This window comes from Rhinopithecus roxellana, chromosome 13 (assembly GCF_007565055.1).
Source record: "Rhinopithecus roxellana isolate Shanxi Qingling chromosome 13, ASM756505v1, whole genome shotgun sequence".
Taxonomy (NCBI): domain Eukaryota; kingdom Metazoa; phylum Chordata; class Mammalia; order Primates; family Cercopithecidae; genus Rhinopithecus; species Rhinopithecus roxellana.
The window spans coordinates 105,940,699-105,954,177 of NC_044561.1; the positions used below are offsets into that span (position 1 = coordinate 105,940,699).

General features: G+C 55.7%; 1 protein-coding gene across 1 annotated transcript; it reads right to left on the minus strand.

Moving 5' to 3' along the window:
• Positions 1-1,128: 1,128 nt before the first annotated feature.
• On the minus strand, positions 1,129-12,472 carry E2F1 (E2F transcription factor 1). Its single transcript, XM_030914618.1, has 7 exons — positions 12,072-12,472; positions 5,766-5,856; positions 5,196-5,415; positions 3,647-3,799; positions 2,868-2,982; positions 2,547-2,772; positions 1,129-2,422 (listed from the first exon to the last, which is right to left on the minus strand). Exons 1-7 carry the CDS (start codon positions 12,330-12,332, stop codon positions 2,175-2,177), a joined length of 1,314 nt encoding a protein of 437 aa, XP_030770478.1. The 5' UTR covers positions 12,333-12,472; the 3' UTR covers positions 1,129-2,174.
• Positions 12,473-13,479: the final 1,007 nt, after the last annotated feature.

The following is a 13,479-nucleotide window of genomic DNA, read 5'->3' on the forward strand; positions in this document are numbered from 1 at the left end:
TCCACCTTTCGGGGCGTCTGTATCCTCATTTGCAAAAATGGTACCGGTAGACACTCTATGGGATTGTTGGGACTCATTCAGCGTCAAGTGCTTACAACGGGGGCTGGCGCAGAGGAAGCCCACAGGTCGTGTGGCCGACTCCCAGGCATCCCGACGCCCGCCCTCTCTGACACTCAGCGCGGCCCTTTCCCCTCCCCTCGGTGACTCTGGCCCTCCCTTCAACCCGTTCTCCACACAGCAGCCAGGGGGAGCTTTTAAGATGCAAAAGAGAGGCCGGGCGCGGTGGCTCAAGCCTGTAATCCCAGCACTTTGGGAGGCCGAGACGGGCGGATCACGAGGTCAGGAGATCGAGACCATCCTGGCTAACACGGTGAAACCCCGTCTCTACTGAAAAATACAAAAAACTAGCCGGGCGAGGTGGCGGGCGCCTGTATTCCCAGCTACTCCGGAGGCTGAGGCAGGAGAATGGCGTAAACCCGGGAGGGAGAGCTTGCAGTGAGCTGAGATCCGGCCACTGCACTCCAGCCCGGGCGAGAGCGAGACTCCGTCTCAAAAAAAAAAAAAAAAGATGCAAAAGAGGTGTCACCTTGGTCTCCACTGACTCCTTGGCCCCCGAATAGAATAAAGCTTAAGACTGAACGCCCCGCTCCAGGAGCACCACTCTGACCCTCACCTCAGGACCGCAGCCACACTTTCTCCGGTCCTCTATCCCTCTCCCTCCTAAGCACCAAGAAGGGAGGTAACACCCGTGTCCCCAAAACTGTTAAATACCTGACACAGAACCAGTCCACTGTCATTTGTTGCATGTTTACTAATGTCCAGAAACGTCTGGAAGGAAGACAGCAAACTGAGCACAGTGGCCTCTGGGGCTGGGGAAAGGAGAGGCCACTCATTACTCTGCACTTCGGGCAGCACTGAGTAGCATTCTTGGCTTTCTACAAAAACCTTTACTGGATCGGCTTTTGAGTTAGGACCAAAATAGCGATGAAGCTGACCTTTCTTCGAGTTCCGAGACTCAAATCAAATCAAGCAGGGACGGAGAGAAGGGAAGTGGAGAATGGGCATTTCCCCAGCAACCTTGGCCTCTCCCGCCCCAAACTGTTCCCAACAGAGTCCCAAAACCCGGCCCAAACATCATCAAAATATTTATTAAAACCAAAGCAGGAGGGAACAGAGCCGTTAGGAAGCAAATCAAAGTGCAGATTGGAGGGTGGGGCAGAGCAGTGGGGAGGCAGGCGCGTCAGACACCGCAGGAGGGACCACAGGGTCTGGGCTGGGGGAGGCCTTCACCACCCCTCCTGCCCACCACATCAGTGAAGGTCCCCCACTCACCTCTCCCATCTTATATCCATCCTGGGGGGCAGCTGGGACCCTGAACTGGCCCCCTGGAGAGGCCCCACCCCACCATCCGTCCACCCATGGCTGTCAGTCTCCCTCCCTCCCTCACTTTCCCAATAAATAAATCACCTAGGCCTCAGCTCCTTCGGTGTGGGGCAGAACAGCTCAGGGACCCCTGCCCTTGCTCAAGGGTAGAGGGAGTTGGGGTATCAACCCCATACCCCTCCTCCCCTTTGCTGATTCCCCAGGCTTGCCAAAGAGGCCTCGATAAATAAATAACGCTCCATTAAAGCTTCAATCAGAAAAAACCTTTAAGACAGAAGTGCTCTCGCCGTCCTACAAGCCCAGCCAGCCAAAGCCTCCCCACCTGGCCTGGTCAGAGCACCAGATTCTGGGAGCAGGCACTGCCCTGGGCCTTGTGGGACCCCCAGAGCAAAAGGGCCGAAAGTGCAGTTAGAGCCCCCCCACGCGCACACATGGACTCATGCACACACATGTGGACACACTGGGGCATGTCTGCAGTGCACACACACAGGTGTATGTTCACCTTCATTCCCCGGTACATGCACACACACATGCTCACACACATTCACCCCGGGTACACACATGTGGGTGTAGGCTGCATGCACATACACACCACAAACACAGACTCCTTCCCTTCCTGGCTTGCTCAGCCTCCTAGCGGTAGCCAGACCCCAGAGCTAGAAGCTTCTGGAGATAGGAGAGAGGGGTATAAATTAAATGTTTCCAATCAGGCTGGAGGACGGCCAGGGACAGGGGGCTCCAGGGCTGCAGAGATAAGGTATCTCTGGAAACCCTGGTCCCTCCAAGCCCTGTCAGAAATCCAGGGGGGTGAGGTCCCCAAAGTCACAGTCGAAGAGGTCTCTGATGCCCTCACCCTCCTCGAGGCCGAAGTGGTAGTCGAGGGCCTCGTGGGGTGGGGAAAGGCTGATGAACTCCTCAGGGAGGAGGCCGGAGAAGTCCTCCCGCACATGCTCCAGGAGCGAGTCGGCCGCCACCAGCGGGGACAGGCGGTCCTCGTCCACGGGAGCCCGCAGGCTGCCCATCCGGGACAACAGCGGTTCTGGGGAGACGGGAGCATCACAGGCCGGGGATGCCCCAGCAGGGAGGAAGGCAGGGGCTGTTGTGCCTGCCCACCCCCTAGAAGAGGGGCCCTGCCCCACCCCACCCACCTACCCATCACCCACCTTGCTCCAGGCTGAGTAGAGACTGACTGGGATCTGTGGTGAGGGATGAGGGGGGAGATGATGGTGGTGGTGACACTATGGTGGCAGAGTCAGTGGCCCTGTTCTCCTCCTCAGAAGTGGCCTCCTGGGACGGGGTCTTCCCAGGGCTGATCCCACCCACGGTCTCCTCAGGGCACAGGAAAACATCGATGGGGCCTTGTTTGCTCTTAAGGGAGATCTGAAAGGTCTGGGTGGAAGCAGCAAGCAGGGTAAACTGAGGCCCAGGTGACCACCAGCACAGCCCAGCCCAGCCCAGTTGGGCCTGGAGTTCCCAGATCTCACCTCCGAAGAGTCCACGGCTTGGAGCTGGGTCTCGGGAGGGGCTTTGATCACCATAACCATCTGCTCTGCAGGGTCTGCAATGCTACGAAGGTCCTGACACGTCACATAGGCCAGGGTTGGCAGAGTCAAGGACCACATGACCTTTGACTTCTAGGGGGTCACTCACTCCAACAGCTTACAAGGCAGGGCTCACACCTGCCTAGTCACTCCTGTCCTCCCAACCTCCTACCCACTCAAAACCTACCTCATTCCTGAGTTTCAAGTTCCACATCTATATAATGGAATCACTCTACCCATTGAATCCCAAGGTAATGATAATAGCTGCCGGGAACGATTCCATGTAAAATGTTCAACACAGCTCGAGGCCTAGTGCTGGGAATTCACGTTTTAGAGGCAGGGTCTCGCTATGTCACCGAGGCTGGAGTGCTGTAGCTCAACAAGAGCTCACTGCAGCCTCAAACTCCTGAGCTCAAGTGATTCTCCCACCTCAGCCTTCTGAAGCACTAGGATTACAGGCATGAGCCACTGCACCTAGCCACTTTTTTTAATCCGTACAATTTCAGAATTGGATATTATTATTTCACTTTTATAGATAACACTGAGGCCCAGAGAGGTTAAGCAATTTATCCAGTGTCACAACAGTGAGAAAATGCTGAGCCAGGACTTGCAACCAAAACAACCAGAGCCCTCTCCTGAATCCAAGCCTCTCTAGTCCCACTTGGGTGGAGCCCCTGCCTGCTAAGCCTGCCTTCCACACCCTACAGCCAATCCAAGGATATCGCTGGCTGTCAGTATCCTCGGAGAGCATGCGCAGCTGCGTAGTACAGATACTCATCAGGTGGTCCAGCTGCTGCTCGCTCTCCTGCAGCTGCCGGAGGTCCTCGGTCAACCCCTCAAGCCGCCCGCTGACGCCCACTGTGGTGTGGCTACCCCTGTGGGGAGGCACCAGGGAGGGTAGGGTTAGCAGCACTTGGCCCCTCTGGCCAGGAGCCCTGGCCCTCAGGACAGAATCTGCTGCTGCCTCTGTTCTGTGAGGCCCAGGCAAGCCCTTGCTTCTCTCTGGGTCTGGCGCCTCAGATGGGCTCCAAATCAGAGTGTCATGGGCTTGAAGTCTGGCCCAAATATAAACACCTTCATGTCCCTCAACCAGGGCAGGATAAATGATGGAACTGACATGCCACGAAATGTTACACACACACACAAGCATTTCCAAGACGTGCTGTCAAATGAAAAAAAACAAGGCTGGGCTTGGTGGCTTATACCTATAATCCCAGCACTTTGGGAGGCTGAGGCCAGAGGACTGCTTGAGCCTCAGGAGTTTGAGACCAGCCTGGGCAACACAGTGAGACCCTGCCTCTACACCAAATTAAAGAAATTAGCCAGACATGGTGGCATGTACTTGTAGTCCTAGCTACAGGTACAGGGCTTGAGCCCAGGAGGTTGAGGCTGCAGTGAGCTGTATTTGTGCCTCCATACTCCAGCCTGGGCAACAGAGCAACACCCTGTTTCAAACCGCGCCCCACCCCGCCAAAAAAAAACACAAAAGATGCAGAATGGCACAGTCTACCAAAAAATGAAAAGGCAGGTGTTTGTATCAAAGAAAGGGTAGTAGCAGGATGACAGGGGCGAAGGCGGGAGGGGGAAAATAAAACAAGTAAAAGAATAAAACATCTATGCCAGACAGACCTCACGAGGGCATGAGAACCAGGATAGTGGTGACCTGGCGGTGTGAAGGCTTGGCAATGACTGGAAAGGGGCACAAGAGAACCTTCTGGGGTGTTGAAAATGCTCCTATCTTGATCTGAATGGTGGCAACCCAGATGAATAAATATGTAAAGCTGTGCCAGGCGTGGTGGCTCACGCCTATAATCCCAGCACTTTGGGAGGCTGAGGCAGGCAGATCACCTGAGATCAGGAGTTCGAGACCAGACTGGCCAACGTGGTGAAACCCGTCTCTACTACAAAATACAAAAATTAGTTGGGCGTGGTGGCAGGCGCCTGTATCCCCAGCTACTAGGGAGGCTGAGGCAGGAGAATCACCTGAACCTGGGAGGTGGAGGGTGCAGTGAGCTGAGATTGCACCACTGCACTCCAGCCTGGGTGACAGAGTGAAACTTCATCTAAAAAGAAAAAAGTAAAGCTACAAGTGAGGTGGATATGTAACATTTGTGTGCTTTTTACCATCTATCATCTCAGGGAAGCTCCCTCTCCTCTCTGAGCCCATTTCCCTAGCTATAAGATGGGGATGCAGGCAGCCACAGTGGGTATTACGCTCCTCCAGGCTGGCATGGGCAGGTGTGCCTGCCCTCCTGTGTGGCCGGTACCTACAGCCACTGGATGTGGTTCTTGGACTTCTTGGCAATGAGCTGGATGCCCTCGAGGACGTTGGTGATGTCATAGATGCGCCGCTTCTGCACTTTCAGCACCTCAGCAGCCCAGTTCAGGTCGACGACACCGTCAGCCGAGCGGCTCAGCAGCTCCAGGAAGCGCTTGGTGGTCAGATTCAGTGAGGTCTCATAGCGTGACTTCTCCCCCGGGGATTTCACACCTGCGGGGGTGTGGTCAGGCAAGACAGGGCCCTTCAGCATCCACCCCACCTCCAGCCAGGCCTGCCACTCTGGCAGGGCAGGGCCGCAGGATGATAGGGGCTGGGAGACAGCCAGCTCCTTCCCCTTGGCGAGGCCAACCACAGCATTCTTCTTCTGGCCGGGGAACTCCTCACCCCTCAGGGCCTGGAGAAACCAAGCCAGATGGCCACTCCCACTGCCCATCAGGGTCCTCAGAGGCCTGGCTCAAGCCCGACAAGCCAGATGTTAGCTTGCAAACTTGTTTGTCTGTTCACACGCCTAACCTGGGCCTGGTCACAGGGGGCCTGCCCAGCCCAAGCTTCATAGGTACCTTTTCCTGGATGGCGGCCTCTGCCCCGAGCTGGCCCACTGCTCTCCGCCAGGTACTGATGGTCAGTTTCCAGGTCCAACCTCCGCTTCACCTGTGGCGAAAACAATGGGAGGATGCCCAGTAACCAGGAGTGAGGCCAGAAGAGACCTGGCTGAAGGCTGGGTGCCTCTGGACTACCCCCGCCTCAGTTTCTCTAGCAGGATGCCTGAGTGTGTGACTGAGGGAGATCAGAGGGGACACAGCCTGAAAGTCACAGTCCTACCAAACAGGACACTCAATTTTCACCACTTCTCTGGGGTCTAGTGGTGGATTTAAAACACATCTGCAAACTTTTTGATCCTTCTCCTTCAAAAGATGAAGCCTAATTCTCCTCCCCTTTATGAGCCAGATCTGGTAACTTGCTTCTGATGAATGGAATGTGGTGGAAGGGATGGCGTGTCACTTTTGAGACTGGGTCAGAGGCACTGGAGCTTCCTCCTTGCTCTGTATTAGGTCACTTACTCTGCCACGTCATATGGACATTCAAGTAGCCCCAATGATGGACAAGAAACCATAGCCTCCTCCCAACAGCAACACTTAGTCACAACTTCTGTTAGCAGCCAGACCCCAAACACTGGCTGAATCTCCAGAGACCCCAAGCCAGAGCTGGATAAGTCTTCCCTGAATTCCTGACCCACAAAAACTATATAAGAAATGTTTAGGCCGGGCGTGGTGGCTCATGCCTGTAATCCCAGCACTTTGGGAGGCTGAGGCAGGCAGATCACGAGGTCAGGAGATCGAGACCATCCTGGCTAACACAGTGAAACCCTGTCTCTACTAAAAACACAAAAAAATTAGCCAGGCATGGTGGTGAGCGCCTATAGTCCCAGCTACTCAGGAGGCTGAGGCAGGAGAATGGCGTGAACCTGGGAGGCGAAGCTTGCAGTGAGCTGAGATCGCGCCACTGCACTCCAGCCTGGGTGACAGAGCGAGACTCCATCTCAAAAAACAAACAAACAAACAAAAAAGAAATGTTTGTTGTTTTAAGCCACTATTTTTTTTTCTTTTTTAGACAGGTCTCACTCTGTTGCCTATGTTGGAGTACAGTGGTGTGATCACAACTCTCTGCAGCCTGGACTTCCTGGGCTCAAGCAATCCTCCCATCTCAGCCTTGCAAACAGCTGGAACCACAGGAGTACGCCGCCACGACCAGCTCATTTTTGTATTTTTCGTAGAGATGGGGTCTCCCTGTGTTGCCTAGACTGGTCTGAAACTCCTGGGCTCAAGCCATTCTCCCACCTCAGTCTTCACTGTAGTCATGCTGGGATGAGTCAGCCACCATGCCCAGCTAAGCCACTGATTACCATAGGTCCCTTGGCCAAATCACCTTCTCTCTGGTTTTTGACTAATCTATACGCATGACTAATCTATAGCAGCTGGTGCTCATCAAGTTCCTTGCATCCATTAGTTCATTCCATTCAATGGACTGGCAGCATAAAAATGGCCCCATTTTCCAGATAAGGCAACTGAAGCCCAGGAAGGCCCGAGAAGTGGTAGAGCCAGGATTTGTACCCAAGACAGTCTGAGGAAGAACCCAAGCTCTAAGCACTCTGGCTTAGTTCAGACACTTCAGGATCGGGACCGTCCTGGAGGTATCACAGGCTGCTCAAAAGCACCCAGACCAAAACCAGATTGATCTTCCCCTCCACCATCCACAGGGTTTCCTGAGCTAGAGTTGTATTCAGCCCCACCTGTCACCCTCCTCACATGCAGCTGCCAAGAACTCCTCATCACCACGGCGATCACCACCTCCCCCGTGGGCTGCTGAGCAGTCTCCACACTGGTCTCCCTGCCTCTGCTGCAGCCAGTCCTCCTACAAACCTTACCATGCTGCCGCCCCTGCTTAAGGCCTTCCTCCAGCTCCCCATTGCCTTCGTACTCTCATCTGCCACTGCTTCTCTAGAGGAACCCAAGTCACGTTTTCCCAGAAATCTAGACTGTCCTTGCATCCCTCCCACCCGCCCCACTTCACGCCTGCTCCCTCTACCTCTGTGGGCAGAAACCTTACCCATCAGCTAGGAGATGTCACCTCTTTTCCCTCTGAACTGCCTCAAACCCGACCTTTGGCTACATTCTGTCTCTCCCTACACATTTCTGCAGATGTATCTGTCTTACCCTCAGAGGCATCTGAATCACCTCAGAATCCATAGCGTATGCCACGGAGCCTGGCATCAACAAATGTTTGCTGAACGAACCCCCCCCCATGCTGACTAACCACTCCCTCTTGTGCACATTCACCGACTTTTGAAGGGGAAAGAAGAGCTACTGTGCTCTGAGCACTGTGTATTCAACTGCTTCCCCTGCAACCTTCCCGCCACCTTTTGGCGGGTACTATGATGGCCTCCATCTCAGAGAGGCCAGAGTGCGAAGTGGACCCAGGACTTACACCCTAGCAGGCTGGTACAGAGCCCACACTCATACCCACCATGTGCCCCACTTCCCCAGAGCCCAGCCAGAATGCACCACCCTCCATACTTGTCCCTGGGGCCCAAACCCTAGCATGCTCCTGCCATCTGCACCCCTTGCCTTCTCCCTGGGATCCCCGCCCTTGGCCACCCCTGAAGGCAGGTCAGTGCCACGCCCTAAAACAAAGGCTTAAGTGGATGCCATTTCTGCCACTTCTCCCTAGATAAACACTGGCACAGGGGCCCTGAAACACAGGGGTGAAGATATTCCCTGGTGAAAAAATCTGGATGACTTGAACACCCAACCATGAAGGGGGTCATGAAAGCTGTGTTTGTTTAGCCCCTTGACCACCACATCTGTCAAGGACCGAGGCAGGTTGACAAGAATCCCCTCACACATACAGACAAGCAAAACACTATCATGGGGCAATATATTTATATGATCTCTTTTGGATTAAAAAGTTCATGAAACTTTTCTCTGGTCCAGTTTCTATTATTATAGAATACATTTCGGGGCAGCCTCTGGGAGGACTGTGGGAGACCAGTGCCATATTTGAATGGTGTGAATGATACAGGAAAAACAATTTTTAAAACTTTAAAAAACAAAAACTGTCACAACCACCACAAACAAAAATAGCCTTAGGAGAAAAAAATAAAAGAAAAAAAATGAATAGAGCTGGGATCCTGCCATCAACTTTCTAGTTTCTTAAGAGTTAAGCTTTCGGCCAGGCGCAGTGGCTCACACCTGTCATCCCAGCACTTTGGGAGGGCGAGGTGAGCGGATCACTTGAGGTGAGGAGTTCAAGACCAGCCTGGCCAATATGGTGAAACCCCATCTCTACCAAAAATACAAAAATTAGCCGGACACGGTGGTGCGTGCCTGTAGTCCCAGCTACTCGGAAGGCTGAGGCAGGAGAATAGCTTGAACTCAGGAGGCGGAGGTTGCAGTGAGCCGAGATCGCGATACTGCACTCCAGCCTAGGCAACAGTGCATTTGAGTCTCCATCTCAAAAAAACAAAAAACAAAAAAGAGTTAAGAGTTAAGTTTTCAGCTGGGCATGGTGACTCACACCTATAATCCCAGCACTTTGAGAGGCTGAGACAGTCAGATTGCTTGAACTCAGGAATTCAAGACCAGCCTGGGCAACATGGCAAGATCCTGTCTCGGCCGGGCGCGGTGGCTCAAGCCTGTAATCCCAGCACTTTGGGAGGCCGAGACGGGCGGATCACGAGGTCAGGAGATCGAGACCATCCTGGCTAACACGGTGAAACCCCGTCTCTACTAAAAATACAAAAAACTAGCCGGGTGAGGTGGCGGGCGCCTGTAGTCCCAGCTACTCGGGAGGCTGAGGCAGGAGAATGGCGTGAACCTGGGAGGCGGAGCTTGCAGTGAGCTGATATCCGGCCACTGCACTCCAGCCTGGGCGACAGAGCGAGACTCTGTCTCAAAAAAAAAAAAAAAAAAAAAAAAAAGATCCTGTCTCTACTAAAAATACAAAAATTAGCTGGGCGTGGCGGTACACGCCTGTAATCCCAGCTACTTGGGAGGCTGAGGCACAGAATAGCTTGAACCTGGGAGGCGGAGGTTGCAGTGAGCCACAATCATGCCACTTCACTCCAGCCTGGGTAACAGAATGAGACCCTGTCTCCAAAAAAAAAAAAAGTTAAGTTTTCCATAGTAAACACGTATTATAGTTATAATACTTGAGTTTGTGGAAGTGGACAGGCAGGGCTAAGAGGAATGGCCAAATCGCACAGAGCCTTATATACAGGTGTTCAACAAATGCCTGCTGGTATAGAAGCTAAGCCTGTAGCTTATTTCAAGGACTGCCTCAGACAAATGCCAGTGCAGAGAGGCCAAAAGCCGAACCTGTGGACTCTCTGGACTTCAGCTCTACAATGGTGCCAGCCTCCTGGCCCTTAAGTATTCTGGGAGCCGGGGCTCCTTGTCTCTGGGCCTAGTGCCTCCTGGGCATTCACTAACTCAACAACTGTTGAATGAATGCAGTGCCCAGGCCAATGAGCCTGCCCCTGACAGGTGGAGTGGAGGGCATTTTTCTTTGCCCCTGTCCCTCCCTTTGATCCTAGAACCCATAATCCTGTTCAGTTCTTTGAGGACAAGACCCTCGGGTTCTGTTAGGTTTCTGCAGACCTGAGCCTGCTATATGCTTGTCACACAGCTGAATGGAAGATGCTTGCCCAGGTCCCAAGCGGTACCCACAGGGACAGGCCCCTGGAGTACAGGAGACAGGCCACCTGGTCCACCCCTGGTACAAACCCCTCCCACCCACTCATTAAGAGGAAGGGCCCCTAAAAGCCCTTCCTGCCCTTTCTCCAACCTCTATCAGCATCTCTAGGAAGCAAGGCGTCCCAGAGGTCAACCTCACAGAAAATGCAGACTGGTCTCCCCACTCAAGAGCAGAATGACTTGGGAAGATTCTAACATCTCTAGGCCTCAGCTTCCCAATCTGTAAAAAGGGACTGCTGCTGATGGGGTTAAATGAGTTAATTAGGTAAAGTGCTTGGCACACAGCCTGGCACACAAGACATCCTCAAAACAATGGTGGCTGCTATTGTTATTATTATTAGCATTGTGGTGATTCCGGAAGGCAGCACTGGGCATGGGGCCAAGGGGGTTGGGGGAGCCTCCTCAGGATGCCTCAAGGACCAGCTGCCACCCACACCCCCATCAGCAGTTAGGCAGCTTCTACCTCCTTGTCCTGTGTCCTGCCTCACCCCTCCCACTTGCTTCAAGCTCCCTGCTGAGACCCCATCCTGCCTGGCCAGACCCCGCCTGCACACGAGCCCCACCTTCACCCATAGGCTGCGCCAGTCAAACTGGTCTCCACACCCTGCCCTGCGCCCCACAGGTCCCAGCTCTACGCCTCCAATCCCTTCTCCCACTGTAATTCAGCCGCCTCTTCTGGGCCCCCCAGTCTGAACTGGTCTTCAGCTCAGAGATCAGGGAGGACTTTATTAAAGGATCTCCCTGGGACATTTTTTCTCCCGGCACTGGAGGCCTCTCCAGCTCCCAGAGGCCCAGCCCACCTAGTTCTTCTACAGAGACTCAGGGGTCGGCCTGCCTCATTAATGAGGTTCCATGGCAACCAGGGCCTGGGAGGGTGGAGGGTGGCAGATGGAAGGACAGGCAGAGGGAGGGGATCTGCAGCTGGTCCAGCTGCCCCGCCCCTGCAGAGAAGGCCTCCCAGCCAGGAGGGCTGTCCCCAGAGGCCTGACCAGCCAGGCCTGCACCTGGCAGTCAGCATCGAGGCAGGAAGGAGGGTCTCTTCAATGGCTCACCAACGGTTAGGCCCCAGGACCTTCCTCTGCCCCGCCTTCACTTCCCCTAGCAGCTGTGCTCACTACCGAGATGCAAATTCTGAGCTGAAGCCAGCAGGCCTCAGTTCAAATCCCAGCCCCACCACCTGCAGCCGTGTGACCAGGGGCAAGTCACTTCCCCTCTCTAGGCCTCAGTTCTCCCTCCGTCAGATGGGCACAGTGACAACACAGCTCACAGCCGGGTTGTGAGTTTTAGCTGACTTGAAGTCGGCCGAAGGCCTGGCATGCAGTAAACGCCAGTTGAATACACGTGGGCTATTATCACTGAGTCTGACGCTGGGGAGCCTCCAGTGAGGAAGCTGAGGCCCAGAGCACGGAGGAGCAAACAGGGACCGGCCCGAGGTCACCCCGCACCCCAGGGCGGGGCCCGGAGGCCCAACCCCGGCTCTGCACCGCCCAGCCTGGGCGCCTCAGTCAACCCCTCCCCCGCCCCCTGCCGCCTCCAGGCCAAACACGGCGCCCTCCCGGGTCTGCGCTGGGGGCACAGGAGGCGCTGTCGGCGCGTCGTCCCTGGGGTCCGTACCGGCGGGCGGCCGAGCGCGGGGCGCGGCGCACTGGGTGTGGGCCGGGGCGCCTGCGGTGTGGCGAAGAGCAGCAGGTCAGGGTCGCAGGGGCCGGCGGCGGGCGCCGCGGGGCCGGTGGGAGCCGGCGGGGCGCTGGCGTCCTGCGCGGCAGAGATGATGACGATCTGCGAGGAGTCGAGCAGCCGCAGCGCGCCGGCCCCGAGCAGGGCCTCCAGCGCCGGCGCGCATGGGCCGCCCGCAGGGGCCCCGGCCAAGGCCATGACGCTCACGGCCCGCGCGGCCCAGGTGACAGGCGGCGGCGGCGGCGCGGGCCCATGGCGGCAGGCCCCGGCGAGGGCTCGATCCCGCTCCGCCCCCGGCCGCCGCTGCCTGCAAAGTCCCGGCCACTTTTACGCGCCAAATCCTTTTTGCCGCGAAAGAGCCACGAGCCGCCGAGCGCCGCCACAATTGGCTGCCCGGGCCGTGACGAGAACGACGGCGGCGGCTCCTATTGGCTTTAGCGCGCCGGACCCGGCGGCGAGGGGCGGGATGGGGCGGCGGCGCGGGGCGGTGCGGCCAATGGCGGGGCGGGGCGCGCGCAGGCTTTGTCCGGATGGTGCCAGGCGCGGTCTGACTCCCCGCCCCCAGCCCGGGCGTCCCCTGTTGGAGGCGTGGGGACACGGGAACACGGGCCCCGCCCCGCCCCGCCCCGCCGCTCCCGCATCCCACTGCCCTTTCTATAGCGCAGGTTCAGAACAGAGCGTCTGTTCTGCACGTGACCCTTAACCTGTAGCCCTCCACAGCCTCAGCTTAGATTTCCAGAGACTGCCCCCTCTTTTTTTCGGGATCATCAGTTCCACAGCCCAGCCATCATCCACCTCTTCCATCCTCAACTTGCCTCACCCATGACATTATCCTAATCCTGCACCCGGCCTTGTCCCGCTCACCCAGAGCCCAAGCTGAAGAGCGGTGGCTGGAAATGGTGGGGCCACGTCGAGCTTTCCTGCAAGTCCCATTTTAGCCAAAATCTCCAACAGCCAACGTATAGCGTCGGCTTGAACTCATTCATTCCCTCAATCATTCAACAAACGTTTGAAGAGCCTGCTCTGTGCCTCATCCTTAAATCTGCCCCATCCTTAACTCGTGGCCCTGAGGAGCTCACAGTCTAGTAGACAGGGGAACAGAAAGGTAACAAACGTTTACAGTAAAATGAAGCGTCGTCTGGGCGCGGTGGTTCACGCCTGGAATCCCTGTAATCAGAGGGCGGGGTGGATCGCTTGAGTCCAGGAGTTTGAGACCAGCCTGAGCAACATGGTGAAAACCCGTCTCTACAAAAAATACAAAAACTAGCCAGGCATGGTGGTGCGTGCCTGTAGTCTCAGCTATTTGGGAGGCTGAGCTGGGAGGATTGTTTGAGCCCGAGAAGTC

Coding starts and splice junctions, on each gene's coding strand:
- E2F1 (XM_030914618.1), bottom strand. CDS start 12,332: ATGGCCTTGGCCGGGGCCCCTGCGGGCGGCCCATGCGCGCCGGCGCTG. Junction 5,416..5,765: donor AGGCCGCCATCCAGGAAAAG/GTACCTATGAAG, acceptor ACACCCCCGCAG/GTGTGAAATCCCCGGGGGAG. Junction 3,800..5,195: donor AAGAACCACATCCAGTGGCT/GTAGGTACCGGC, acceptor GCCTCCCCACAG/GGGTAGCCACACCACAGTGG.